The sequence below is a fragment of the Carya illinoinensis genome, chromosome 6, assembly GCF_018687715.1.
Source record: "Carya illinoinensis cultivar Pawnee chromosome 6, C.illinoinensisPawnee_v1, whole genome shotgun sequence".
Lineage (NCBI taxonomy): Eukaryota > Viridiplantae > Streptophyta > Magnoliopsida > Fagales > Juglandaceae > Carya > Carya illinoinensis.
In genome coordinates this window covers 21,339,162-21,365,989 of record NC_056757.1, presented here as the reverse complement: position 1 = coordinate 21,365,989, position 26,828 = coordinate 21,339,162, and the positions used below count along the sequence as shown (strand labels likewise).

General features: G+C 34.9%; 1 protein-coding gene across 1 annotated transcript; it reads right to left on the bottom strand.

Annotated features, from left to right (window-relative positions):
* Positions 1 to 2,345: 2,345 nt before the first annotated feature.
* LOC122314418 (probable thimet oligopeptidase) lies at positions 2,346 to 10,947 on the bottom strand. The gene is made up of 20 exons (XM_043130008.1): positions 10,662 to 10,947; positions 10,378 to 10,499; positions 10,078 to 10,241; positions 9,612 to 9,702; positions 9,128 to 9,307; positions 8,887 to 8,967; positions 8,595 to 8,675; positions 8,060 to 8,152; positions 7,837 to 7,917; positions 7,547 to 7,709; positions 7,286 to 7,406; positions 7,113 to 7,185; positions 5,957 to 6,064; positions 4,892 to 4,989; positions 4,768 to 4,813; positions 4,524 to 4,620; positions 4,290 to 4,363; positions 4,114 to 4,218; positions 3,105 to 3,185; positions 2,346 to 2,867 (listed from the first exon to the last, which is right to left on the bottom strand). The coding sequence occupies exons 1-20, from the start codon at positions 10,822 to 10,824 to the stop codon at positions 2,757 to 2,759; spliced, it is 2,133 nt and encodes a 710-aa protein (XP_042985942.1). The 5' UTR covers positions 10,825 to 10,947; the 3' UTR covers positions 2,346 to 2,756.
* Positions 10,948 to 26,828: the final 15,881 nt, after the last annotated feature.

Genomic DNA, 26,828 nt, shown 5'->3' with positions numbered 1-26,828 from the left:
TTTCTTCTCAACATGCGCCCCTCCTCCTCTCTCCTAGTCGAGATAGTTCACATCTTGAAGGGAGTTTGTCATGACTTCATAATTGGCGCATGCCCGCGAGCCTTCTCACGGTGATCTTTTTTCTTCTTTTTTTTTTTTTAATTTTATTTTTCTTTTTTTTTAGCGCTGCCTGAGAGCTTTCTCAGATGCCTGTTGTGTTGCCCACTGTTCATCTCCTTCACGGTGTGGTCCACTTTATCTCCGTCATCCATGGTTCATTTCCTTCACGGTGCAGCCATGGTGATTCACGGTATCCTTCACGTCGCATGCTCATGGTGGTTAGTAGCTCTTCTAGGATGGACAGACAACGTCAGCGATAGGATGGGTTGTCACCGGTGTGACCTCATTGCTCGTAGTGGCTCCCGTGTGCGTGATATGCTTGCTCTCTTCTCCATGAAGGAGCCATGATGCTTTGAGGTGGTCTTGGTGCCTGGCGGTTGCACCAGTGGAGACAGAAGACGCCGGTGGGTAGAATGGGTTGTCGCCGGTGTGACCACATTGCTCGCGGCGGCTCCTGCGTGCTCGCTGCGCGCGCTTTCTTCTCCATGGAGGAGTCGTGATGCTCCAAGGTGGTCTTGGTGCCCAGCGGTTGCACAAGTGGAGACAGATGACTCCAACGGGCAGGATGAATTTTCGCCAATGTGACCGCATTGCTCACGGTGGCTCCCTCGTGCGTGCTGTGTGCGCTCTCTTCTCCACGGAGGAGCCATGATGCTTCGAGGTGGTCTTAGTGCCTAGCGGTAGAACCGGTGGAAACATATATGACTTCGGCAGGAAGGATGGTGGTCACCAATGTCCTCCCCAGGCTGCACCGTTGATGGGCTAGCCATTGCCCGTGCGCAAAGGGTGGGGCGCATGGGTTGGGCCGCTCACAGCCTTTGGGGATGGGGGACCACGTGGGTCCCTGCCAAAAATTGCTAGCGATCGAGAGGGTACCGTCGGTGGGTCACCCGAGCTCAAGGCTATAAGCCGCGAGCTTCTCCCATAGTGCTGCGCCTTTGTGCACACTGCTGCTCATCACAGCCCAGCCACTGGGCACAGTCGCTAGGCTTTGCTATGCATGGGTGACGTGCACCTATGATGCATACACTTACCCATGCATGGTTACCACATGGCCTATAAACTTTGCACAGTGCCCAAGTCACAATCCCTAATCTGAGTGCTATGTGTGCTCAGCCTTCAATGTGACTGCTCCATATACTTTATACACTACGAGCATAAAAAGGTGCAATGTGCTTAATCGAGAAAGTTCACACGATCTTTTTTTGCGGTGATATTTTTTATAAAAAGGGAAGCGAGAAAATTGGGAACACTTATCTGGAGAGCTTTATTTATGGAGAGCTTTATATGTTCTTTGGAGATTATTGAGTGCGCTAGGAACTCATCCCTCTTCCTCTTTCTGGTGTAAAAGTAATTCGATCACACAAACGGTGCCATCTGTTAACGCATATTTTTGTTAATAGACTGGAAGGACCCCCCCCCCCCCCACCCCAAGCTACCGATTAGCTCCCCTAACGGCATCTAGCAGAGATCATGTCCATTGAAAATGACCCGCTCACCCAGCATTTGCCAAGTAAAGGGATAAAATGCAGCATCAGGAAGTCAACTTTATAATAAGCAACAAACCCCCGCAGAGAAGCAACTCCACAGTGTAATAAGCAACTCCACACCAGTGATGCAAATGATGTGTCCACTGACTTTGTAAGTTGAATTACTCGTTCGCACGCAGCACTTGATAATATACAAAATTAAACTCACAAAATTTTGTGATGTGTCTTTATATGATCTGTTAAATCATTACAAAATAACTTTATAATCTAATATATCGTACAAAACCATGTTATTTTGTAAGTTTACGTGTAATAATCTTTGAAAGAAAATTAGAAAGTAGATAGGTTTCATTGTTTTGCTGTTTCAAATCTTTTTTTCAATTTTTTTTTTCAAATACAAAATTTCTAATTTCTAGTGACATCAGAACATGCCACTTCAGAATCACTTCTAAAAAAATAGGGCTTGCATATAAAAATTTTTCATGATAAATAACAAGATAAGAAATATCATCCAAGTTACTGAGATCATATTCTGCTGCAATCAGGTAATCCCTGATCATTTTAACCAAGCAGCACTCTGAATAGTCGAGTTCCAACAGTCATGCACATAAACCAAATCAAAGCAGATGAGTGCCACGGAACAAAAGATAATAAAATGCCGAAAGATGACGCGTCTGTGGCATCGGGTGAACCTGTGTTCGCATAAACCTTAGCGAAAAATCTATTACCACTGCACTAAAATTGTTCAGGATGCAATTCAAAACAAAATTCTATCATTGGCTTTCAGTAAGCATTCACTGCTATTATATATCTAGTCATATGAGCATTACACCAGCAGTGAGATTTATCAGTTTGAACTTTGAACAATACGGCTAAACTATAAAACATAGATACAATCAAAAATAAAACATCCCTTATTTTTACTAGCTACTAAAAATTGTTAGATGCACAGCCCCTAAGCATCCATTAGTGCAAATGTCGGCTAATAATTCATAGCAGCTATAAATAATATAACCATCGCCAGAACAAGTACAAGAAGTGGCAATAAAGCCCGAACAATAACATGGTAAGAACTCTAATTTCCACTGGCAACAAAATTGCAGGATGCCGAGTCAATTTTTCTTGCAGCAGAGAAATAGGTGGAGAGAAAAAGTACCACTGTTTGGATCACACACTATATTCGGCTTTGCTCTCGATAAAAGCTCGAATTGATGGTTCTCTTCCAAGAAAGTCTGACAGAACTTCAACAGGTTCCTTTGCTCCTCCAGGGCCCAATACCTGCCAAGGTATTCATTTTAAATTTTCCACAGTAAAAGATATGCCTCATATACCAATTGTATTTTTAATTCACAAGTACAGCATATACCTCTTACCATGCAATTTTTCGGGAATAAAAGGCAATAAAAAAACTCCACATAAAGGCTTATTTCCCAATGATATTATCAACAAATGAATCCAATGGAATATTCCACAAATTGTAGCCAATGGTTTTTTTAAGTTACTAAACCTATTTACCTTGTTCCTAAACTGCATGCCAACATACTGGTTCGAAGGATCGCCGCGAAACTTTGACGCAAATATATCAGCTGCAAAAACCTTCAGGCATAGTTTTTTTAGGCATAGGTGATGCATCATTAATGTTTAGAGAGAGAGTGAGATAATCAAAGTTGAGCAAATTCTTGCATACGAATAATAGCACGTAGCAGCAATTGTGAACAAAGTAGCTAAAACAATCATAATGATCAATACACTTGGAAATAGGTTACTCCACAATATGTGCACTTAATAATAACATAATTATTTTCAAAACAGGAGCTCTGCTCATATTCAGCCACATTATTTATTCTTACTTTAAATTATAAATTTGAAAGGGTCATATGAATAAATATTATATGAAGTAACTTATCAAAATAAATAAATATTATATGAAGTAGAATTTTGAAGGTCTAGAACACTTTGTCTTCCATCATCTATAACACTTTCGGATGTTTGGAGAATGAGATGAGATAAGAAATCTGGGAATAATAGTGAAATGGTTTATGAATAGTAGTGAAATAGTCTGAGTTAAGATGTTTTATGGAAGGTTTTGGAAAAAGAGAAAAAATTGAACAAAAATATTATAAAATTATAATATTATTAGAATATTATTTTTGTTTTGGAATTTGAAAGAGTTGAATTGTTTTTAGTGTTTTGTCTGGAAGTTTAGAAAAGTTGTAATGATTAAGTAATGATTAGATGAAAAAGTTGAAGATTTAAAATTGAAAAGATTTGTGTTTGAGTGATGTTTGAAAAGGAAATGAGATGAGATGAGATGGGATGAGATGAAACCATCTCATCTTCCAAACAACCCCTAACTTCTTTCCTCTATATCTAATCTATTTAGTAATCGGAAAATGTCATGTTCAAACAAATATACAACTAATAAAATAATAATAATAACAGATATAACAGAGTTTAAGATTAAAAATCTTTCTAGCGCATCAATCAATTGCACAATTAGTTGTAATAAAAGTAAGATCCACACCTCACTCCAAATACGACTGTAACAAGCAGCTTCATAACCAATAACACTACGTGGAAAACATGAAGCTGCATTGGTTCCTTCCAACACTGGCAAACCTAACATCACCTGTAGGAACAAAGTGTTATTATATATCCACAGATGTCACTTTATAAAGGAAGGATTTAATTGTTACTTACCTTCGGATGAAGATGCTTGAATAACTCAACAACATCAATATTGTCAGCAGAATGTATAATTTGGTCAAAAAGACCTGAAAACATAGAAACAAACTGAGTTACAGGAGCAATTATCTGCAGAACCTAATCATTCATAGCCTGCTATGTGTCCACATCCCAACTGTCTGTTTTATGAGTAGTAGTTATCCAGTAGTGAAGTTTTCAATCATAAAATATGTTAACAAGTTAACTTACAATAAAGAATTTCTTGCTTCAATTTAAGTGCAGAAAAGGAATGTCGCCATATTTTAAGTGATCTACATGTCTCATCCTTGATGGGCTTTGTGATATCCTACAATTCAAAAAATTATATAGCTATGTCAAGAAGATTATATAAAAATAACAATTTGATGTGTTAGAAGAGGAAAGAGAGGGAGACCAGATTAACAGTCCAAGTGTTTACTGTAAAAAATCAAATGTTGTCAGAAGCATATATCACCTGATGGAAACCAGATATCAACTTCAGAGCAAAATCCTCATAACACCTAAAATTATCCAAAGAATTGAATGTCGAATTTGTATTTTTCTAATAAGAATATGAAACAAAAGGATCCATTACATACAAGTTCTCTAGCACCTGAGCAGGGATCTCCACAAAGTCAGGATCTACACGCAGCCCAGAAAATCTAGCAAAGGTTGCACGATTGCAAATATGTTGGACCTAAAGTCAGCAAAAGACCCTTGGCATCAGAGACATTATTACAGCAGATATAATATTTATCATAAATGCTATAGACACAAACAGCGTTACTTGTCAAGAGAATAAATACACCAAGTGAAGAGACATTGGCCAAAGGCAATCTTGCTATTAAGTCGTGGAGACATTGGCCAAAGCATATGGCTTATACTCCAAAAGGACTAGTCAATGATATAATTGGACCCTCATTGGAATCTTATAAAGAATAAGAATTTCTCCTTCCCAAGCAATGTGAGATCTTATACACCACCTATTCTTATCCTTGTCATATGGATTATCACAATCTACCCCCTTAAATTCCCGACGTCTAAGCTGGGCCAGTCCGTCGTAAGTAGCACAGCTCAAGTCCCACATTTCTGATTGAGATAGACCTAGATACCATTTGTAATGCACTAATGGAAGGCTCAAGCCACATGGCCTAAACTCCAAAAAGACTAGTCAATGATACAATTGGAGCCCCATTTGAACCTTATAAAGAGCAAAAACTTCTCATTTCCAAGCAATGTGGGATCTCATATACCACTTACCCTTCCTTATCTTTATCATATGGGATATCACAAGAACCCATCAAATGCAAAAAGCTAACTTCCACAAAAAAGCAACAGCGCCTGTAGTCCAACTGCCATTGCTTTTTCCACTGTAAAAACTGTTAGTTTCCTTAGCCAAGGAAATGGGGGTTCAGCCGTTCAGTCTATTTATTAATTCCGCTACCTCTTTTAGATAATGGTTTTCTAAAGCATAGAGAACAAACCAGTCTGGCATCACTGAGACCACCTTCTATACAGCGTAAAAACAAAGTGATACAGTACAGATATAGCACAATTTCTAAGGCAAATAATAATAATAATAAATAAAATAAAAAAGATACTAGGACATTATTGGAGAATGCAATTTCTACTTCAAGATAAAGTTTGGATCAAAGAAAACATACCACATGTCCAAATTCATGGAAAAGATTAACCACTTCTGAGAATCGCAACAGCCCAGGGTGACCACCAACGTCCTTTTCAAATTGAGATATCAGTAGTGCCACAGCTAACTGCTAACAAAAACTAAAGTTAACTAATTTACATGATACTAGTTTATACAATAACAAGGTATGGCACAAACGATAACCACAAGCATAAACAAAAGATTTGGAACTGCTATAGAGGATAAAACAAATTTTCAGACAAATATACAGCAGGCTCCACACAATTATTTTATGAGTTCCCGGAGAGAGAGATTTGTAATTCAACCAAGAAATGTAACATCTTACTTTGGTACTCCAATTTGTAGGACTATCTTTAAACAACTCATGCATATTTCTTTTTCATTAATACCTTAGATCTACGTTAAAGCCAAGGAACACAAGCACACATGCATCCATCTGAATATCCATGAGGATATCACCAAAAAGCCTGAGGTTAGAGTATCGAAAGGCATGCCAACTATCAACTTAGATTCCTAAAGCAGTAGACAATTTGAATACAAGGGCAAGAAGCAAGCATGTGGGACACATAATCTCTCATCAACAGGGACACCTTCTAATCTTGTTATGTATAAACCAAATCAGCAACTCAAAATTATACAAAACATCCAAAATCCATATATTCATGGAAATATTTATCTGAGACTGTATGTATTTCAGATGACGAAAATCAATGCACCAGGAAGGAGTAACTTGGTAAAAGAAACATGGAAATAACAGAAACATATGTGGTGATCCTGTGATTGTTGTTGGTGGTGGTGGTGGTGATAATGGTGTCACCAGTGGAAGAAGAGGTGGACTAGTGGTTTTGGATGTATTTTCTGGCAGCAGTGGCATTATCAGGATGATGGACATAGTACTGAGATGAGGAAATGACAATTAGTTTCTTAAGGTAGAACTTTGCCACAACGTCAAAGTTTACTACCAAAAATTATTGTTTTTCTCCAAAAACGATTCTTAGTTTGGTTCAATCCTTCCAGACAGATGGAATGAACTCTATGACAAATTAATCAAGATGACCCTAAAAGTCCAATCCAGCACCACAAGGCTTAATTTCACAAATGACAACTTTGTTTCCATGGATTTAAAGCAGAAATGATTAAGTGATAATAATCACCTGCCGTGCACCATCTACTAATAATGCACCATTTTGAAGAGCCACCACACAGGTATTACCGTACTTTTCTTCCCTGTCCAAGTATAAAACATATCCCCATGTCTTTCAAACTCAAAAGGTAAATAAAAAATAGATCAAGAGCTAAACATGTAAAAACTTGAAGTGAACCAAACCTCGTGTACAGATCTAGGTAGAAATAACCCAAGAGTTCACCAGAAATCAAGTCAAAAACTGAAAAAACACAAACATCGCCATGCCAAACCTTAGCATCTGCAATTTCCTCAAACCTTAAACCTGTGTGGAATAAAGATGAAAGGAAAAGTATCACTACTTACACCTGAAATGAAGAAGTCAACTAGATGTAATTAAATCATTTGTGATCAATATGTTACAAAGAATGTCTCAATTCCATCTGAAGTTAAATCTGTGATTACCGAAAAGGTCTTGGAAAATTTTGAAGACCCCGGACAAAACCAAATTGACAGGAAAGTATTGCTTAAGAGCTCCGAAGTCAAGATCAAACTTCTGTTCTTCAACCCTCTTTGCATAGTATAATAGATCCTCAATTCCGAATGGAATATCACCTTCCTCTTTCTTCTGATAGCCCCATCAGATACAAAACCAAGAAGTCAATGGCAAACAGTGCAGAGTGGACTTTAGCAACAACCTTACAATCTTAAAGTAGCCATACCCAGAAAAGTTTCAAAAATAAATAAATATTAACCTTTAAGTCCTTCAACATATTAAGTTCTTTATTTGCCAAGTTGGTTAAATTGACTGAGATGTCCTCTAGGAACTCAAATACCTGGAAACAATAAGAAGATATAAAGAAGGTTAAAACAAGATTCATTGAAAATTATCAAGAAAAAGAGCATACAGATGCATTATTTAAAACAGGCCTTAGAGTAACAGTGTATATTATTGCTTTATGGTAACATTATATAAACCTTTGAGGGTGTCTTAGCCATTCTAAGATCCACGGCATAGTCTGCATAGTTTGAATAACCAAGCAAGCGAGCATATTTATGGCGCAGTTTGACCTGAATCATAAGAAAAGAATATCGATGCATGAAAACATAAAAAGTGGCAGTAGATGGTACAGAAAAGCTAAATCCTCAAAGAGAAAATTACATCATTATGAGCTAAATATTTAAGATATGCCAACAAGAACCTCCTTTAGAAAAATGGTTACCTGATCGCCATTAATTTGCATAAAACAAAAAGATACAACAGTTGTTTCATACCAGCTGATATAATTCCCTAATGAGGTTCATTTACTAAATCCAGTTGGCACTTTCACAATATTAGATTGCCCAAATTGCAAACCAACAACTAAACTTGTAGTGATGCTAATAAACTCACATTTTAAGAAGTCCATATAATAACTTTAAATTTTAGTGTTAAAATTAACTTATCATTTACATAAAAGAAAGTCAGAAGTTTTTATGTCAAAACAAAGGGATTTGTATGATGAATTTATACCAAGTCTTCTAAGATGGCAAGATTGACTTCTCCACATCTCTTCCCATATGCAACAGCTACCATTTTCCTTGTATTTCCTACCTTCACAGGCTCAAAATTGTTGTTAACTTAATAAATACATGTCCCAGTCCAAAATAAGTGGCAAGAACTGCATCTAAAAGCAATTACAAACAAAAACAACAACACATAGTAAATGCATTCATTACTGCCATCAATGAATGCAGATTAACGCACATACAAGTTTTGCACCAGCACAGGGTAGAGCACAATTAATGAACCCAGAATGTAATACCTGGCAAAGTTCAAGCACTGCCGCAACATAATTACTTCTTAGGATGACCTTGAATTTACTATTTTCAGCTTTGTCTAAGCCCTGCCCAAGAACAAAGTCTTTCAGCAAAACAAAACACTACATTGAAAAAGTAGAGACTCCTTACACATTGAAAACGACTTCCCTGACTGAACTTGGAAAGTAGCATTCAAGAAAAAGTTCACATGGAAAATAGAAAAGAGTGAAGAGAGACATATCACACCTTCAAGAAATCTGGAGGTAAACCAGCTAACTCAGCCTCACTGAAGAGAAGAAAAGTACTATCATCATTCAGATTTTTCATATATTGTAAGCTTAGCTCATCTATTTGAGCTCTCAACCGATGCATTTCCTCTCTCTTTGTTACAGTAATGTTCAAACCATTCCGCTCAAAGTCTCTAACCTGTCACTGATTAAAATAAAATAAACATCCAGATCTAACGTTTGATGAAGATTACTGAAGTCCTAGCCGAAATGTATCGAATAAAAGATATAGTAGTACCCATATAAGTGCTTGTGTTTTATAGATGGCATAGGTATTGGTAAATAACCATTCCAAACATCAAGCAAGTACTTACAAAGTTAGAAGACCAAATAACTGTCATAGAATTAAAACAATTAACCAAGAAAGGTAACACACCGGCACACACTCTCAAGCTGAGTATATATTCACACTTGAATGCGTTTGCACGTGTATTTGCTCTTACCAGGCTCTGAATGTAGTGTTTAGCTTCAGCATTCATCCATTCCCCCCTTGCAGCAATGGCTTTGATGACTCGGTATACATCTTCACGCTTGCTGATCGACTTGCATGAAATACACAAAATCTTTATTTGCATACCGACTAAAGTGAAAGAAAATTAATTACTTTTGTTCCTCCATACATAATGTAAGGTTATTTTCAGTGACAAATTATACATGCACCCAGTATACGGCCCTTATGGGAAGGCACAAGGTTTCATCATTTTTACGACAATATTCCAACAATATGACATTGCTAACCAGCTTGAGTTAAGTATGTCAATTGGATTTCTTTTCAAGGGTAAGCGCACATGGGACATATGGTATGTCTGAATCAGTTGCACCAATCCATTGGATGGGGGAAATGGTAAAAGAGAAGGTAAGCAATGACCTGAAAATAAATAAATAAACAAACAACTACATAAGCAAAACCTGCACATCAGAACATGACCATCTATTCTTCGCTCAGCTTCTGCACTTGCTTTGCGCACATCATCTGAAGTGGACACCAACTTCGCAAACAAGCAAGACTGCATCAGCGGGAATTGTTGTGCCTCTAATTCTGCCAGAGGGGAAACAACATTCTTGTACGTGACCTGCAGTTTTGAATTCATTAAAGTAATGATGTAATCTTATAAAGCAGCAATTTTTTCCGAGCAATAATTGCATCATATGATAGTCGATGTTATTTGATATCGCCAGATGTGCAACAAGCTGCGAACTTGTCGATACCTTGTCAAGAGGTACAGAAGCTACTCTATCATGAACTGATTTAGAGTTTGCAATGATTCGGTCAGCTAATCTGCGAATCTCCGACGCCGAGAGATTGACACAAACATTAGAGCCCGGAAGATCTGATGTAACAAATAAAATTAAAAACACACAAATAAAGATTCAAACAGTGACTGTCACAGAGAAACAGAAACTTGAAGCAGCCAATGCATAGTTAATGAATTGATTAGAGTTTTGTGTTTGTGGTTGTTATACTGGAAATTTCGAGTACAAGAAGAGGAAACCTTTATTCTTCTTAGTCTTCTTCTTGTGGGAGTTGAAGGCAGAGATAGCGAGGTTGACGGCAAGAACGAGCAAAGCAGCGGCTCCGGTAAAGGCAAGGACGTTTCTTCGGCCTCTCTTATGCTCGGTAGCCATTTTATCGCCTGTTCCTTGACTTTCAGTCATATCTATCTCTCTTTCTCTCACTCTATAAGCTTCCTCGCTCACCAAACGGCTCTAGGGAGGGAAATTTGGAGGCCGAGAGGCCAGAAAGAGATGCAATCGGGCCTTTGTCATAAGTATTTTAAATATTTTGGTGGGTAAGAAGGAAGTACGACCCTGGCGCCCTTGGATTGCGCCGAATGCCATCTATTGGCCGAGGGCATAGGTGTCAGAGAAATAAAAATATGGGAAGATGCTAAATTTAAGCTAAATTTAGGCGATGTTAGAGCGGTAGACTTTCATATTATTATAATTTTTATATAAAATATAATAAATAATTTAATTTTTTTAATTTTAAAATATTAATAATATTAAAAAATATATTATAATAATATTTTATTTAATTTTTATTTAAAATTATCTTATTTTATCTCACATCAGTGTTTTACTATTGTTTCACACCGACATGATAGTGTTAATTAACTTTAAAATTGCATTTTTTATAAGAATTGATTTAAAGTTTATTAAAAATTTGTCACCGTGATAAGATAGTGTAGTTTTTAGCATTATTCTTAGATTTGAATTTATCTTATAATTCTTTTCTTCTTTCTCATAAGAAAAATCTCATTGGATAATACATTGTTGGCTTTAAAGGTCTTATTTGGCCCGACAAATATATTTTGCTTTTTTACTATTACTAATCTTTTTCTTCTCCAAAAAAACAAAGAGTTGGAGGGGATAATTGGAGGTAGTTTCTCTATCTAGACGTGGCTATAATAACACCTTATCTGTTGAAAATCGGACAAAATAGACTTACACGATAGGAAATTAGGGGATCTTCCACTAATCAAGTTTGAGTCATAGTTTAGACTCCAATCTTACTAAAGAATTCAATAAATTCTTAAGTGATTTAGGGCTAGTTTGGATATGAAATGTTATGAGAATACTCAACTACTATTCATTATTTTATCATTATTTTTCATTATTTCTTATTACTATTCACTATTATTCAATATTTTATCATTAGTTTATTATTATTATTCACAGAATATCTGAGATCACCTCACTACCCAAATGCAATTTAATAAGACTATTAGTCTAAGGTGAACCCATACTTGGATTAGAATCCATCTAATGCATGTCAAACCATTTAGAAGTAACTCAAAAACCATTGAACCACCACACTTAATAGTTCTTATTGTTACTAATAATTCAAGTCCGGTGTGTAAGAATAACTAACTTTATTATATAATATATAATCAAGTTAATATATATTGAGCCATAATATAATAAATATCACTCTATAAGGCCTCTATAAATATCACTCCAATAGACTCGAGTATGTTTAAATACTAACACATGAATCTTAATGGACAAATGATGTAAACTTTTAATTGGTAGTTTAGAGTATAAATTTCCAATTAAGTTTAATTTCCGTTTTCAAATTTTAGAGTTGATAATAATGTAGATAAAGGTGACACCTATTTGGATCAAGTTTCAATGTGTTTGGTCTCTCTTCTTTTGAACGCTGAACTTTTTCTCAAATCCTTGTATCAAAAAACGCCTTCCAAAGCCACGTAAGTGGAGGGCGGAGTTTCTCACATCCGGAGGCAGCTTCTCCCACCCTCCTCTCTCCCTATACTCTCTTCCTCACTTACCACATGACCATTTACCATTTTTTCTAAGTTTTTGTTTTTCATTTTGTTTTATATGGTTGATAACCATTTTACTTTTGGGATAGTTCACATCGGTTGTGGAACAAACTGGTGATAAATTTATAAATATGAGAAAAAATCTCACCTCTTAAACTAATTTTTAGATTTGAGAAAGGCACATAACCACCCAATATTGGAGATTCCTCCTCTACTCTTTTAATATTTACAAATTTATCAAAAAAAAAAAAAAAGGTTTGCAAAGGTATCTCTTCAAGTTACCGTGACTGTGGTAAATGCCATCTTCCCCACCAACTTCTTTCAAACATTAATACACCATAATAAAAATATAATATTAATAGACCAGAATAAAAATATAACCAAAACAATCGTACTAAAATAAATATAGAAAGATAATATATATAAGAGTAGTATTACATATATTTACAATTTTACTTATAAAACAATTATAAAAAATTGAAGTACAATTAACATTTTTCTATATATAATAAAGAGATAGGACTGTTGTTGCAAAACCATCACGTGCGTTGATAAATATAGAATTTATGATAATAAAGATTGAGCATTTTTTAAATGGTAGGAGAAATTCAAATAAATACTATGAGAGCTTAATCTTAATATATCATTGATGCGTACCTAATTATTTAATTCTTCTCTTTCTATAATGGTGAAGAGATTATTTCTTCACATTCACATTTGATTATTGGCCTTTTGAGTAATACTAGATACAGTAGTTGAGTGTATAAGCACCGTACAATCTTTTTTAAAAAGAGTTGGGCCCACTATTAAAAAATAAGTTTTTTTCATGTGGGTCCCGTACTTACTCAATTTTTTTCAAAGGGATTGCACGGACTTACACATTTCATGACTGCAAATATTATTTATCTGGTGTTTTACCATCACTAAGTTGAATTTTTACTACTTTTATTAAAAATGTCAAAAATAAAAAATAAAATATTTAAAACAAATACATGTGAAATTACTTCCTAAATAATAGGGTTGGGCATCCGGCCCCTCATCTACCTCCCCTCCCGCCCGGCCCCCACTTGGTGCTGGCCAAGGGCACTCGCCCTCATTTGGGTGCCGGGGGACGAGGTCCAAATATTTGTTAAAAAATAACTTGTTAATAAAACAACATTGATTTATTTTAGATTTTGTTTTTCTAAAAATAAAACGATGTTATTTTATCTTAGGTTTTGTTTTAGAAACTCTCCCCGACCTCTCTCTTTCCTTCATTTGTTTGCTCTCTTTGACATTGTCTCTGGTCTCTTGAACTCTCTCCCTCTCATCGTCGCCCCCACTGTGCCCACTCTCTCTCTCTCTCCATGGGTGGTGGGCGAACAACCCTGGCGGTCAATATGCTCCTTGTCCTCTGGAAGGGGGTGGGGCTAAGGCCCATGGCCCAACTCCCACGCCCCCCCGCCCCCTCCCCCCCAAAAAACAACAATGCTGGAACATGGCTAAAGATGGGGCCGGGGGCCACCCATATGATTTTTAGAAGTTCAAATGTTCAATCCAAAGCTATGACTTTCAATTAATCCATATTTGTTTATTATTCCAAAATCACTATATATCATCCATTCTTAAACATCAAACAATTCAAAAAATGGGTTTTAACATTATTAATATAAATGGAGGCATTTGAGAAACCATGGATTAATTCGTGGCTTATTGATTTTAAACTACTCTTTTAGTCTTAAACTATAATATAAAGTTTTGTTGTGAAAAAAAGGATACTAAATATCAAAATCAATTCGCATTTGGTAGGTAATTGAGCTAAAATATTGCATATTTTTTTATATATTTAGAACCAATATATTTTAATTCTTTCATTACATTATTATTGGTTTTAGATGGAAAAATGATTAAAATGCATAAATCCAAGTTGTGATTTAAATTGATTAATAGCATGAATTTATGCTTAATTTTATAACTTGTAATTTAAATTAGACAATATTTCTTTACATGTATAACATGTTTTTGATATTATATTCTTTATTTTTATTTTATTTTATTTTATCTCTAATTTTTATTTTTAATTTTTTTATATAGGCTAATAAATGAAAATGAGACTTTGACTTGGTCTTCATGGAGTTGGAAATAGATTCATTGAGTGCCACTTGTCAATTAGTAGTGGTTTTGATGAACTTTTTCTATGGGACTTCAATTCTTACATGGCAACTTTTGACTTGAAACTTTGAAAACATATTTCCACTTTGAAAAGTCAAGTTGCGTGGGTAAAAAGGCAAAACACATTATTTTGACCTCAACTTAGGAGGCCGTATACAATTTAATTCTTTGGGCATTTGATTCATAAACAGCAACAACTTTATGTAATGGGAGTACAAGCACGCTACATGGAATAGGAATTGAATGCTGGATGGACTTTTGACCTGCATATATATTTCTTTTCATTGAGCGCCACATGACAGATTTTTTTCATTTTTTGGTTTAGTAAAATAGAACGCCGGACACTTATTTTTTCTGCTCTAGAGAGATAGCAGGCCGCACACTTAATTTCTTCCAGGGAGCATATTTCAAGCCGCACAAGGATCTTTCCTCTCTAGCATTCATTCACGCCACAACACGTTGAAGAGCTTCTTGAGGGGTCCAATTGTTATTACAGTTCAGCCTCTTCCACTGCTTTCAATCTCCATCTTCATTCGATTGGCTTGATCTTTTTCACTCCCTACTTTTTATTTTTAAGTTTATGGAATATTTTTGAGATTTTTGGCTTAGAAGTTTGGGTAATTTATTTACTGTTTATTTACTTTATTTTATTTATTTTTCTCACTTCTTTAAGTTTCATTTAATAGTGATTACAATTGCTATGGATTAATTTTGAGAATTTGTAATTTGAATACAATGATGAACTCTAGAATCTTGATTTTGGGGCTTTTCAATTTTCAATTCGTATTTTGTCAATTATTTTTTAATCTAGTTTAATTCTTAACTTAATTTTATTAATCTCCTAGTTCTATTGCATATTAGATTGATTAAAGTTTAATTAGGACTTAAATAATTTCAATTTTATTGTTTAATTTTCAGATTAATTAAGATTGTTCAGTTTAGTTGATTCTTTGATTAATAATTTCATTTTGTTAATCTTTTACATTTCATTTTGACACTCAAAAATCTAAAAATATGAATCTAGTCCATGACTAGTGCCTTTTTTTTTTCATTTTTATTGCACTGTTCCATTCATTGCATATACCATCATTTTTATTTTCTCTTTGTGAATATGTTCACCATTTTTAACGAGTTTTATTTTAAGTAACTTTTCCTGAGGAGACGATTTAGGAATTTATTCCTAATTATTACGCAGCATCCTCCTGCACTAGGGATAGCCTTTGTGCTACTCATTTTTTAGTGAGTCAAGTTCTTGGTGCTGTTGTCAGGGAAAGTTGTCTAGCTTAAATTTAAAATTGTTATTTTTTTATTTTCATTTTTTTAACTATCTTATCTCTGATTACACATTTCATTTGCATTTACCACTCAGTCACTTAAATTTTATTTATACTATTTAGACTGATGTTTCATGTCATGGGTGAGAGACAGCTCAAATATGTTGCTTAGAGTCACATCGAGTGCTGAGAGTAGTATACACAGCTATGAGATAAATAGCTCTTTTGTCTCTTTTATGAGCGAGGATATTGAAATTGAACAAAACATGGCTGCTGACTCACTCAAAAATGAGTAGCACAAAGGCTATCCCAAGTGCAGGAGAATGTCGTGTAATAATTAGGAATAAATTCCTAAATCGTCTCTTCAGGGAAAGTTACTTAAAATCAAACTCGTTTAAAATGGTGGAAATATTCACAAAGAGAAAAGTAAAAATGATGGTATGTGCAATGGATGAAAGAGAGCAACAAGAATGAAAAAGGGTACTAGTCATGGACTAGATTCATATTTTTAGATTTTTGAGTGTTAAAATGAAATGTAAAAGACTAACAAATTGAAATTATGAATCAAAGAGTCAACTAAACTGAACAATCTTAATTAATCTAACAATTAAACAATGAAAATGAAATTATTTAAGTCCTATTTAAACTTTAATCAATCTAATATGCAATTGAACTAAGAAATTAATAAAACTAAGCTAAGATTAAACTAGATTAGAAAGTAATTGATAAAATACAAATTGAAAATTGAAAAGTCCCAAAACCAAGATTCTAGAATTCATCCTTGTATTCAAATCACAAATTCTCAAAATTAATTCATAACAATTGTAATCAGTACTATTAAATGAAAGCTTAAAGAAGTGAGAAAAATAAATAACACGAAATAAGTAAATAGCAAATAAATTGCCCAAACTTCTAAGCTAAAAATCTCAAAATTATTCCATAAATTTTAAACTGAAATTAAATAAAAATAGAGAATGAAAAGTCTAGAAACAAACTCCCCTTCACCATTCAATTGAAATCCAAAGCAAAAAGAACCAACTTCTCACGTATCACTCTTGAAAATTAATCTCCAAACCTTTAATAAAAACTCTAGAACAACTCCTCTACTCCCCACATATGATGTTTCAGAAAAATCAAAAACAAAAGCTCTCAACCGAATCCTTCTTGCAATAAATTAAGGTAGCACACTTAATGAGAACTTCTAAAACAATTCTTTTGTTTCATGAAATCAACTAGCACACTTAATGAAAACTTCTAAAACAATTCTTTTATTTCATAAAACCAACTAGCACACTTGCAAGAAATTAAGGTATTACACTTAATGAAATAAAATTCTAGAACAATTCTTAGCACACTTAATAAAAACTCTAAAACAACAAAGCATTGTAGCCCAAAAGAAAAAAATTGCCGAACACAATAAAATATTTCAGCCAAAAAAACTGCCGAACATGAGTAGCATTTCAGCCCTTTTCTCCTCTCCTTTGTTCTCTAAGGTCCTTTTTATAGTCGTGTGTCTTAACAATCCAGCTGTCTTGTGAGCTTTCCATGTGATGCTATGTTCTTTTAAAATTCAAAGCAAAATGTGCAGCCATAATGCCATGCTTCCATAATGTCCCTCCATGTGCTGAAACAAGAGAACCGAATTAATCAACTTGCATTCCAGCTATCTTCTTTCTCCAACAGCTCTTGTGTCTTGTAACTCTCTCCATGTGCTGCTATAGTATTTTAAAATTCAAAGCAGAATGTGCAGCCATGATTCCATAGTGTCCCTCCATGTGTAGAAGCAAGAAAACCGAATGAATCAACTTGCATTCCAGCTGTCTTCCTTCTCCAATGTTGTCCAATTCGGTAGAGAGGCAGCAGCCTTTAATGACTTCTTCAATGTCAAATTAGGTGGAGACAACAGCCTTCAATGATTTCTTCAATATCAAATTCGGTGGAGACAATTCGGTGGAGACAGCCAACAACTTTCAGCTCATTGATTCCCTTTTTTATTCAATCACATGCACATCACAATCTCCCTCTTCTCTCCAACTCATCCATGTTTTCAGCCAATGATTTCCAGCCTCTCCCACGTACGTTTTATGCAGCTCAAATGGACCATCTTTTCCTTCATTTCTTTCGTGGGATGGAAGGAAGTTGGTGGATTTATTTGAGTGTGAATGGAAGAGGTGGTGGATGATTGATGAGAGTGAATTGGGTTGAGTTGGTGGGAGTGTGAACGGAAGAGGTGGTGGGGTGAAATGCATATGGCACTCTTCAATTTAGAGATGGTCAACAATTCAATATAAATAATCCTCTCTTTCCATGCCATGTGTATAGGACCTACAAGCCAAAATTCATTGTTTTGAGTCATGCATGCGTTAATGACTTCCAATATATTCAAAAAGTTTAACATATGGATCACACACAAAATTTATCTCATACCAAGCCTTCTATCCGTATAACCTTTGCCTTTTTCATTTTTTTTTTTTACTTTTCTCATTTTTAATTTTTATATTCTTTAGACTTAAAAATATAAATAAGTATAAAATAAAATAAAATATGCATATGAATAAATATTATCCAATTAAATCTCAAGTTATAAAATTAAGCATAAACTCATGCTATTAATCAATTTAAATCACAACTCGTATTTATTCTTATTAACCATTTTTCCATTTAAAACCAATAATAATGTCACGATGAATTTAAAATACATTGGTTTTAAATAGCTAAATTATGCAATATTTCAGCTTAATCAGCTGCACCTGCACCACGTACTCTTAAGGATTATTTGCAACCCACTCGCACCACTACACCTTCATGCATTGTTTTACTTGATGATGCACCTAATTTTTCTATTAAGTATGGCATGATGTCAGTGATACCTCAGTTCCACGGGATGGATTCTGAGAGTACTTACCAGCATTTGACAGATTTTGAATTGGCTTGCACTACTTTTATTACTAGGGCCATCACTGATGAATTTATTAGACTTTGTTTATTTTCTCTCTCTTTAAAGGATAAAGTGAAGATTTGATTTAATTCTTTGAAGTCTAATTCTATCTCTAGTTGGTCTAATATGCAGTGTGAATTCTTACAAAAAAAATTTCTTTTTCAGAGAACTCAGTTTTTGCAAGAGCAAATTAGCCAATTCAATCAGAAATCTGATGAGACTTTTCAGGCCAGTTGGAAAAAATTTAAAGATTTGGTAAACATCTGTCCATATCATGGTTTCGAATCTTGGAGGTTGGTGAGCTATTTTTATACTGGTCTCACTCCAGAATGCAAGCAGTTTGTTCAGACGATATGCAATGAGGAATTCTTTAGTAAGGAACCTGATGAAGCACTATCATTTTTTGACTATCTTGCTGAGAGCGCACAACAATAGAACACTCGTACTGATCGAGTGTCGTTAACAACATAGCCACTAAGGGCTATTTCTGGAGGGGGCAGATATGAGCTTAAAGAGGACACTGATATTCAAGCTCGAATAGTTGTTTTAACTAAAAGACTGGAAGTCATGGAAATGGAAAAAGTGAAGACTGTGAAAGTAGTAGATGCATGTTCTATATGTGCTGATTCGAACCATAAGACCTAAGACTGCCTGATTATGCCAGTATTTCAAGAAAGTGGGTTTGAGCAGATGCAATCAGTTAACTGGGTTAACAGAGCACATAATCAGCCTTTTTCCAGCACATATAATCCGGGGTGGAGGAATCACCCAAATTTCTCATGGAAAAATAATCAGTCTGGCCGGTCTCCACCATCTCAGTAGCAACCATTTCACTAGGGTGCTCCTCAACACCAGTATCATCCATATCAGAGTTCTCAGAGCTATCCTTTTGTAGCTCCTCCTGAATTTCAGCCTCATGTAGCTGCACAGAGTTCTCGACCTCCATCATCTACAAAGAAGTCTTTAGATGACAGTATGGCACAGATGGCCAATACACTTCAGCAATTCATGCAGATTCAGGCCACCACAAACAATCAGAACACTCAGGCCATAAATAAGTTGCGTGGCACTATTAATAAGATGAGCACGACCTTGAGCACTCTAGAGAAAGGGAAATTTCCAGCAGAGCCTCAGCTTAATCCTCAAGTATACAGACAACAACAACAGCAAGTGCATAATGTCTCAGGGGACGTTATTGAGACAGCAAATGCTGTTCTTACTTTGAGAAGTGGGAAGGAAGTTCCCCAACCTGAGATGATTATGGACAGACAGGTAGTTAGTTTTAAACCTAAAGATGTAACAGAAACTAATGAAGTTGAGAAAGAACTAGAGGAAGTGAGATTAGAGTCAAATAAGCTTGTGAGTGCAAATGTTGAAACTAGTAGGGGGTACCAACCTGTGGTTCCCTATCCTCAGAGATTGGTAACTGGCCAAAAGAACAAATACCACATTGAGATTCAGGAGATTTTCAAGCAAGTAAAGATTAATATTCCACTCTTGGATGCCATACAACAAGTGCCTTTATATGCAAAATTTTTGAAGGACTTGTGCACAGTGAAAAGGAAGCTGAATGTAAAGAAGAAAGCTTTCCTAACGGAGCAAGTCAGTGCATTGATATTGAGCGAGTCTTCTCAGAAGTTTGGAGATCTCGGCTCTCTCAACATTTCCATTATGATCGGTGAGTCATGCATTGGGAGAGCTTTACTTGATTTGGGGAGTAGTGTGAACTTGCTACCATTCTCAGTGTATGAACAGTTGGGATTGGGTGAGCTGAAAAAGACTTCCATCATGCTACAGTTGGCTGACAGATTAGTTAATGAGCCGAGGGGTATTGTAGCGGATGTGCTGATCCACGTGGACAAATTTTACTACCCAATGGATTTTGTAGTTCTTGATATGCAGCAGCCAGCCTCTACTATTTACCAAGCTCCTGTCATCCTTGGAAGACCATTTCTAGCTACATCAAATGCTTTAATTAATTGCAGAAGTAGAGTTCTGAAACTTACTTTTAGGAACATGGCACTTGAGTTGAACGTTTTCAATGCTTGCAAGATGCCAGCACATTTTGATGACACACGTGATTTGAATGCTATGGAGAGTTTGACACCAATAGAATTTATTTGCTCAACTTTTCCTTTCCCTGATAATGATTCTATTTTTCAGACACCTGAATTTTTACTTGATGAAAAAACTGACCATGTTGAATTTTTGGACTGCTTTGCAGATTCTTCTTTACCACCTGAAGTACAATTTGCAAGCGCAAGATGGAAACCCCAGTTTGAAACTCTACCACCACCAAATATACTTAAATCTTCAGAGGAAGAAGTTCCCTAGTTGGAACTGAAACCAGTTTCTCAAGATTTAAAGTATGTGTTTCTTGGTCCTGAAGAATGCACTTTTCCTGTGGTGATTTTCTCAAAGTTAAATCAGAAGGATGAAGTCCAGTTGATTGAAGTCTTAAAAAAGCATCGAGGTGCAATTGTTTGGACAATAATCGACATCAAAGGTATTGATGTTGTTGTTTGTACCCACAGAATCCAACTTGAAGATGATGCTAAACCAGTTCGTGATGCTCAATGTAGGCTCAATCCTACCATGAAGGAAGTTATTAAAGAGGAAGTGCTTAAGCTGCTTGCAGTGGGTATCATTTACCCAATCTCAAACAGTAAGTGGGTAAGTCCAACTCAAGTGGTATCAAAAAAATCTGGTTTAAATGTTGTAAAAAATGAGTTGATTCCAACTAGAATGGTTACTGGTTGGAGAATGTGCATTGATTATAGAAAACTTAATTCAACCAGTAGGAATGATCATTTTCTTTTACCATTCTTGGATCAAAATTTAGAAAGAGTGACTGGTAATGCATTTTATTGCTTCTTGGATGGATACTCTGGTTATTATTAAATTGTTGTAGCGCATGAAGATTAGGAGAAAATCATTTTCACCTATCCTTTTGGCACCTTTGTTTTATTAGTATGCCTTTTGGTTTGTGTAATGCTCCAGCTACTTTTCAGAGATGCATGATGAGTATTTTTTCTGACATGATTGATGATATTTGTGAAATATTCATGGATGACTTCTCTATTTTTGAGAAATTTTTTGATAGTTGTTTGCATAATTTAGCACGTATTCTCCATAGATGTGAGGAAAAAAAAAACTTTTACTTAATTGGGAGAAATACCAATTTTTGGTTACTCAGGACATTGTCTTGGGACATATTGTTTCTTCTGAAGGCATAAAGGTCGACAAGGCAAAAATTGAATTAATATCTAAACTTCCTATCCCTAGGACGGTTAAGGATATTAGTTCTTTTCTTGGTCATGCTGGCTTTTATAGGCGTTTATTCAAGGGTTCAGTTCTATTTCAAAACCTTTGTACACTCTTTTACAGAATGATATTGAATTTGTTTGGACTAATGAGTGCCAAAAAACTTTTGATACCCTTAAAAAATCGCTTAACACTGCCCCTATTATGCAACCCCCATAGTGGGACCTTCCCTTTGAAATCATGACAGATGCAAGTGATTATGCCTTAGGAGCTGTTTTGGGGAAACGTGTGGATAATAGACCTTTTGTGATTTATTATGCTAGTAGAACCTTGAATGATGTCTAGAAAAATTATACCACTACTGAAAAAGAATTGCTTGCAGTGGTTTTTGCACTTGATAAATTTCGAACTTATATTCTTGGTTTTCCTGTTACTATTTTCACTGACTACTATGCTTTTAAGTATTTGTTGGTTAAGAAAGATACAAAACCACACTTGATTCGGTGGATTCTACCATTTCAAGAGTTCAACATCAACATTAAGGATAAGAAAGGAGTTGAAAACGTGGTAGCTGACCACCTCTCTAGATTGCCATCATCCTCCTCTTCAAATGTCAGCCTTCCTCTTGATGATAGTTTCCCGGATGAGCAGCTGTTTGTGATTAATAGAGCTCTCTGGTATGCTGACATAGTTAATTATCTGGTGACTGAGCGAATGCCTTCTGAATGGTCCACCCAAGATAAGCGTCGATTTCTCTCTGAGGTACGACACTTTTACTTTGATGATCCATATATTTTCAAATATTGTTTAGACCAATTGATTCAAAGATGCATTCCTGATTATGAGTTTTCTTCGGTGTTGAGATTTTGTCATATGGGTGCATGTGGTGATCATTTTTCAACAAAAAAAAACAGTCGCTAAAATTTTACAAAGCGGTTTTTACTGGTCTTCTATATTTAAAGATGCTTATAATTTTTGTAAGGCTTGTGAGCCCTGTCAAAAATTGGGATCCATTATCAAAAGAGACATGATGCCTCTTTCCTCTATTCTTACCTTAGAAATTTTTGATTGTTGGGGAATAGATTTCATGGGACCTTTTTTAGTTTCCTTTGGAAACACATATATTTTATTAGCTGTGGATTATGTTTCAAAATGGGTGGAGGCCGTCGCTTGCAAAACAAATGACCATCGTGTTGTCATGGCATGCCCAAAGTTATCATAAGTGATGGGGTTCTCATTTTTGCAACAAACCATTTTCTATACTCATGAAGAAATATGGTATCATATACCGAATTTCTACCCCTTATCACCCTCAAACAAATGGGCAATCAGAATTGGCAAACAGAGAGATAAAAATCATTTTAGAGAAAGCCATCAATCCTAATAGAAAAGATTGGTCAGTTAAGCTTCTTGATACTTTGTGGGCTTATAGGACAACTTTTAAAACAAATCTAGGAATGTCTCATTATCGATTAGTTTATGGTAAAACTTATCATTTACTTGTTGATATTCAACATCTAACTCTTTGGACTATAAAACATGTTAACATGTCACTTGATGAAGCTTTAGGGTTGAGAAAATTGCAGATCAATGAATTGGATGAAACTTGTCGGAATGCTTATGACAATGCTCAGCTAGCGAAGGAACGCATGAAAATTCTACGTGATCAGAAAATTCATCCAAAGCATTTTACACTTGGCCAGGAAGTTCTTCTTTACAACTCTCGCTTACAGATTTTTCCTGGTAAATTGAAATCCCGATAGAGTGGGTTGTATATTGTAAAGAAGGTTCATTCTCACGGCGCGGTAGATATTCTCAATCCGAAGAATGGATTGCTTCACTGTCAACGGACAATGTCTAAAGTCATTTCTGAAGGTCTTTGATCCACATGAAGAGATCTTGCTTGTGCAAGATTCCAGGGAATTAGTGTTTTGATTTTTTTTCCCTCTCTACAGTTTTCTTTACTTACATTATTTTTTGTTATTTTGCTTTAATTTTATATTTCATGTTGATTTTTTTTGTTTTGCTTGCTTATTTCTGTGCACTTTGTTTTCTTCCATTCGATTCATTGAGGATCATGTTTCTCACTAGTTGAGGGTAGCATGTGTGCACTAAAAAAAAAAAGAATTAATATGATGTGCATTGATACATATATGATTGAGTAGTTAAGCAGAATCATTTTGTGAAGATTTATTTTCAAGCTTAAACATAGAACATGATTTTTGATGCATTATATTTTGTTGATGTATGGCTTGAAACACCGGAATGCTATACTTATTGATATGAGACTTGATAAGATTTTTGTAGAACGAAAGGCAAATTTTGAAGGACATTTTGCATATGCTTACGCTTGTAGTGTTCCTTATTTATTATTTATTGATTTAACACAAGAGAAGTAAATTGCAGGACTACCAAGCCATATCTTAAAAAAAAAGATAAAAATAAAAAAGAAGATCAAAAAAGAAAAAAAAAAGAGATTTGAAAAGATCAGAAAAAAAAAGGAATAAATGCGACTTAGTGAACTTTCCTAAGTAAAAGGGCTAGAAATAGTTACCCAAGACTTTGGGTGTTGAGTGTTCAACCTTTAAAAACAGAGCTGACATGAAAACTTCTAGTCCCTTGGACTTTGAGGTAGTTAGAATCAGCAATGATTAATCTTAAGGTTGAAAAATCTTATGACAAATCATGGCTGGTAATGAGGAACACACAGCCAGTTTAACTCCACACATACATTTGAGTTCTGAAACGTTTGCCTTAATTTTATGTGAAAGATTGTTAAGATAGTCTTGGTGGGTATAGCTCCTGGGGGTTGAGTGGTAACGTATCACTTTTGTGAGAATTCAGAACTGTGTTTGATTGTTTCTGTTTGAATTTCGATTTTTATGCAATATTCATCTCAATTAAGTTTTACTATTTTGTTTAAGGATTAGCAAAATGCTAGTTGGAGGATGTGATTGAGCTGAAATATTGCATATTTTTTATAGTTATTGGTTTTAGATGGAAAAATGATTAAGATGCATAAATCCAAGTTGTGATTTAAATTGATTAATAACATAAATTTATGCTTAATTTTATAACTTGTAATTTAAATTGGACAATGTTTCTTTACATGCATAACATATTTTTGATATTCTCTTCTTTATTTTTATTTTATTTTATTTTATTTCTAATTTTTATTTCTAATTTTTTTTATATAGGCTAATATATGAAAATGAGACTTTGACTTGGTCTTCATGGAGTTGGAAAGAGATTCATTAGTGCCACATGTCAATTAGTAGTGATTTTGATGAACTATTTCTATGGGACTTCAATTCTTACACGGCAACTTTTGACTTGAAACTTTGAAGACATATTTCCACTTTGAAAAGTCAAGTTGTATGGGTAAAAAGGCAAAACACATTATTTTGACCTCAACCTGGGAAGCCGTATACAATTTAATTCCTTGGGCATTTGATTCACGCACGGCAACAACTTTATGTAATGGGGGTACAAGCACGCCGCACGAAATAGGAATTGAATGCTGGATGGACTTTTGACCTGCATATATATTTCTTTTCATTGAGCGCCGAGACAGATTTTTTTTCATTTTTTGCTTTAGTAAAATAGAACGCCACACACTCATTTTTTCTGCTCTAGAGAGATATCAGGCCGCACACTTAATTTCTTCCAGGGAGCATATTTCAAGCCGCACAAGGATCTTTCCTCTCTAGCATTCATTCATACCGCAACACGTTGAATAGCTTCTTGAGGGGTCCAATTGTTGCTACAATCCAGCCTCCTCCACTGCTTTCAATCTCCATCTTCATTCGATTGGCTTGATCTTTTTCACTCCCTACTTTTTATTTAATTTCAGTTTTAAGTTTATGGAATATTTTTGAGATTTTTGGCTTAGAATTTTGGGCAATTTATTTGCTGTTTATTTACTTCATGTTATTTATTTTTCTCACTTCTTTAAGTTTCATTTAATAGTGATTACAATTGCTATGGATTAATTTTGAGAATTTGTGATTTGAATACAATGATGAACTTTAGAATCTTGATTTTGGGGCTTTTCAATTTTCAGTTCGTATTTTGTCAATTATTTTTTAATCTAGTTTAATTCTTAGCTTAATTTTATTAATTTCTTAGTTCCATTGCATATTAGATTGATTAAAGTTTAATTAGGACTTAAATAATTTCAATTTTATTGTTTAATTTTCAGATTAATTAAGATGTTCAGTTTAGTTGATTCTTTGATTGTTAATTTCATTTTGTTTATATTTTACATTTCATTTCGACAATCAAAAATCTAAAAATATGAATTTAGTCCATGACTAGTGCTTTTTTTTTTTTTTTCATTCTTGTTGCACTCTTCTATCTATTGTACATACCATCATTTTTATTCTCTCTTTGTGAATATGTTCACCATTTTTAATGAGTTTGGTTTTAAGTAACTTTTCATGAGAAGACGATTTAGGAATTTATTCCTAATTATTACGCGACATCCTCCTACACTTGTGATAGTCTTTGTGCTAATCATTTTTGAGTGAGTCAATAGGATTATATCACCATGCAAAATACTTGAGCCAAACTCATCAGTTAAGTGTACAATGCAGTCTAACTCATTTGGGGCAGTAACAAAAAGGGAGATTTCACGGTGAGAAGTGCTTATCTATTATCTTTACAGCTAGCAAAGAAAGGGGATTTTGGAATATGAACATACTAAACAAAATTAAAACTTTTGCTTGGAGAGCTATCTCAGATTTGCTG